This window comes from Meles meles, chromosome 3, assembly GCF_922984935.1.
Source record: "Meles meles chromosome 3, mMelMel3.1 paternal haplotype, whole genome shotgun sequence".
Taxonomy (NCBI): Eukaryota; Metazoa; Chordata; class Mammalia; order Carnivora; family Mustelidae; genus Meles; species Meles meles.
This window is the reverse complement of record NC_060068.1, coordinates 16,598,341-16,602,359: the sequence shown is the minus strand read 5'-3', so window position 1 is coordinate 16,602,359 and position 4,019 is coordinate 16,598,341. Positions and strand designations below refer to the sequence as shown.

General features: G+C 37.6%; 1 protein-coding gene across 1 annotated transcript; it reads left to right on the top strand.

Moving 5' to 3' along the window:
• The first annotated feature begins 2,486 nt into the window (after positions 1–2,486).
• On the top strand, positions 2,487–3,044 carry LOC123939002 (olfactory receptor 2L5-like). Its single transcript, XM_046000846.1, has one exon. It carries the CDS (start codon positions 2,487–2,489, stop codon positions 3,042–3,044), a length of 558 nt encoding a protein of 185 aa, XP_045856802.1.
• The last annotated feature ends 975 nt before the right edge of the window (positions 3,045–4,019 follow it).

Here is a 4,019-nt window from a genome sequence, read left to right as displayed (position 1 = left end):
TCTTAATTTTGTTTAACTCTCAGACTCTATTACTTTGTGTTAGATAAGTCAGCTATGTCTCTTGCTCTCATAGGTGATGGCCTTATGATGAAAAGTTCCTGTAGTATCATGTAGTGCAGTGTCCCCTGTTCTCCAGAGCCTGACACTTGACAAAGTGTCTCCAATGAGTGTGTGCTTTGCCATTGTGTCTGGCCACTTTTTTTTTTTCTTTCAGTCCACTTGTCTGTAGAAGCTCTCTTTTACTGTTGTAGGCCCTGTCTTGTCTCTGTTCAGGATGGAGTTTATGTTTACCATGTGTGCAGTGGTCTGCTTACAAAATGCAACCTGCCACCAGGGCCATTGGAAGTGAGGCTCTGAAAAACTCATAGGAGTAGAGACTCAGTATAGGTAGGGATTTGTGCTGGTCTTTTGGAGAGTACCAGTAATATAAGACTGAGGAAACTTGACTGGAGAAGATGGAACCAAAAAAATGTAGGCAGGGGTGAGGTTTGTTGTAATCAAGTGGGGTAATGAGTGTCTGCACAGTTGTCATTCCTGCAGGTGGACCTATGGTTATGCTATGGAGGAGCAAGAGAACGAAATGTTACCTATTGGCTCCTTTGTTCATGGATACATCTTTCTGCTACCCCTGTCTCTCTAGAAAGCATTTAAAGATGATGATGCACCTGGGTGGCTTAGTTGTTAAGCATCTGCCTTAGGCTCAGGGGTGGCTCAGTCATTAAGCATCTGCCTTTGGCTCAGGTCATGATCCCAAGGACCTGGGACTGAGCCCCAGGATGGGCTTCCTGCTCAGCAGGAAACCTGCTTCTCCATCTCTCACTCCCCCTGCTTGTGTTCCCTCTTTTGCTGTCTCTCTCTGTGTGTCAAATAAATAAATAAAATCTTAAAAAGAAAGGAAAAGAAAAGATAAAAGATTTCAAGATGAGTAAATAATTCACTCCCATATGTTCAGGTATTTTTCAAACTACTGCTTCTATGCTGTAACTGCATGGGCTAATTGTAATGCTATGTCTTTAAGAACAGGGACTCACCTTACTAATGCCATTGGGGCTCTCACAGAGCTGAGCTTTATTTTTAAAATCCCAGACTTTAATTTCTACTAACTTAAAGAACTCATGAGTCAGCCCCTCTTTCTTTCAAAGTCAAATGTTATGACAAGTTGTCTTCCCATGTGAGATCCCAGTGGGATAACCTGTTAATCACTCTTCCCCTACTATCTTGGGGAAGAGTGGTCATGGTTTGTTTTGCTCATCAAACATCTTCCTGGCTTTGCTATATTCTTCAAAGTGACCTCTTCTCTAACTTTATTTGTGGAGTTTCCTCTGTCATTCTATGGGTCCTTCTCTCGGTTATTTATGCTGTTGGGAGTGTTACCTAGTTGCATCCATGGGATGAAGTCAGTTAATGGCCTTTTTACTTTGTCATCTTCCCAGTCTCCCTAAGGCATTTTAAACTTTTATTCTTCCACTTGGGGATGCTTGAGCAAAATAGTGAGGGTTGCAATATACATTGTTTATAGAAGATCTGGAGAAGAGTCTGCTCTCATAAGAAATTAAAATGGAAGTTTGAAAGTAATGATAATGGAGGAATGTAATAATTAATACTATCTATTTATACCTGATGTAATTAGGCAATAAACACTTGTACTTTTCTAAGTCCACACCATGAACTGATAACTGATTTTCAGGAAGGTTTATTCAGCAAAGTAGGACACAGTGACAAGAAGGAAATCCAGCTTAACAACATGGGAGGAAAAAAAAAAGTTACAGTTATTTATATATTTCTGAAAGGATAATGTAACTTTGAATGAAAACATAAACACTTTCCATGTATTACTAAATTTATTCATATTATGAACCAAATGAATATTTGAACTGACATAAATTTTTGTTCAGTCTTTGCAAAAGAACTTTGTTTACATTTAATTAAAATAGTATGTTTAATATGAGAATTTATGAAGGGCATAGAATTATTCATATCCTACTCACATAGATATAGATATTTTCTTTTTGTTATTTCATTAATTCATTACAGAATATTTTGAATGTAAATGCCTACCACCATAGCCTATAGCTTTATGAAACAACATAGAACTTCTTTCTCCAAATAGGAAACTTTATTTACGTAAGAAATAGGGTACTTCCTGAAAACTTCACAATTGCACTAATTTTTTTGGAAAAAAAAGTAAAAAGCATATTTTTTATGTATTGCAAGTGTTTTTCTCTTTTTCTAGGGAAACCAAATAGAATATGGAAAATTACAACCAAACTTTAACCAATTTCCTTTTATTGGGGTTGTTTCCACCGTCAAGTATTGGCCTCTTTCTTTTTATTCTCATTGCACTTATTTTCTTAATGGCTCTTTTTGGCAATCTATTCATGATCATCCTTATTCTCTTGGATACCCATCTCCACACACCCATGTATTTTCTACTTAGTCAGCTCTCCCTCATGGACCTGAACTACATCTCCACCATTGTCCCCAAGATGGCTTCCAATTATCTCTCTGGAAACAAGTCTATCTCACTTATTGGTTGTGGGGTTCAGAGCTTCTTCTTCTTGACTTTAGCCTTTGCAGAAGCACTACTCTTGACATCTATGGCCTATGACTGTTATGTGGCCATTTGTCTTCCTCTTCACTATCCTGTTCACATGAACAAAAAAGTCTGTGTGCTAATGATAATAGGATCATGGACAATAGGGTCTATCAACTCCTGTGCTCACACTGTATATGCCCTCCAAATCCCTTATTGCCAATCCAGAGCCATCAACCACTTTTTCTGTGATGTCCCTGCCATGTTGACTCTGGCCTGCATGGACGCCTGGGTCTATGAGTACACAGTGTTTGTAAGCACCACACTCTTGATTGTGTTTCCCTTCATTGGCATTGTATGTTCCTATGGCCGGGTTCTCTTTGCCATCTGTCGCATGCAGTCAACAGAGGGGAGGAAGAAGGCTTATTCGACCTGCAGCACCCACCTAACTGTGGTAACTTTCTACTATGCACCCTTTGCTTACACTTATTTATGCCCAAGATCCCTCTGATCTCCAACAGAGGACAAGGCTCTGGCTGTCTTCTACACCATCCTCACCCCCATGCTTAATCCCATCATCTACAGCCTGAGAAACAAGGAGGTGATAGGTGCCTTGAGAAGACTAATTCAGAGGATGTGCTCTATAAAAACGTAGAGTAAGTTCTCATTAGTCCTTTAGCCTCAGAAGTAGATCACTTCTACCTTGTATACTCCTTAAGAACACTGATACTCCAAGATTGAAGAGAAGGACTAAAACAATCTAGAAGATTAAAATAATTGAGATCTGACCAGATAGTTATATATTTCTAAACACTTGTTCTGTTTTTGTTATGGTAATTTTTAGTAAATATAAAGGACATAGTATTTCCTCTATCTTGTTTGCAGGTTTTTCTAATATGTAGAAATTATAATAGGGATTGCCCAACTTGATGATATCATTCAATATCATAGTTCTACTGTACTTTATATCCCAAAGTGACTAAAATAATGCAAAGAACAATAAATGCCATCACCTTGGTCATTTTATTGATAACCAAAATATTGTTTTATTTCTATTATAGTGTATTCTTAACTGATGCATGTCATTTGTTTTATCTCCAAGTTTTCAGGACAGGTGATAGACATAGAGGTTTGTCAGAGACTTCTCATAAATTAGAATTTCTTACATCACTAGGGAGGAAATATAAAAAAGTTTGCATCATTTTGGGGTGTCTGGATGGCTCAGTAATTTAAGTGTCTGCCTTAAGCTCAGGTAATGTTTCCAGGATCCTGAGCTCAAGGTCCTGCTTCTCCCTCTCCCTCTGATGTTTCCCATGCATGTGCTCTCTCTGTGTCAAAAAATAAGATAAAATAAATTAATAAAATAAAATAAATAAAATAAAATCCTTGGAAAAAATTTCTATCTTTTATGAGAGGATCTCTGAGATAGTTTGGGTGATTATTTTTTAAGTTTTATGTATTTTAGAAAGAGAGTGAAAGAGAAGGA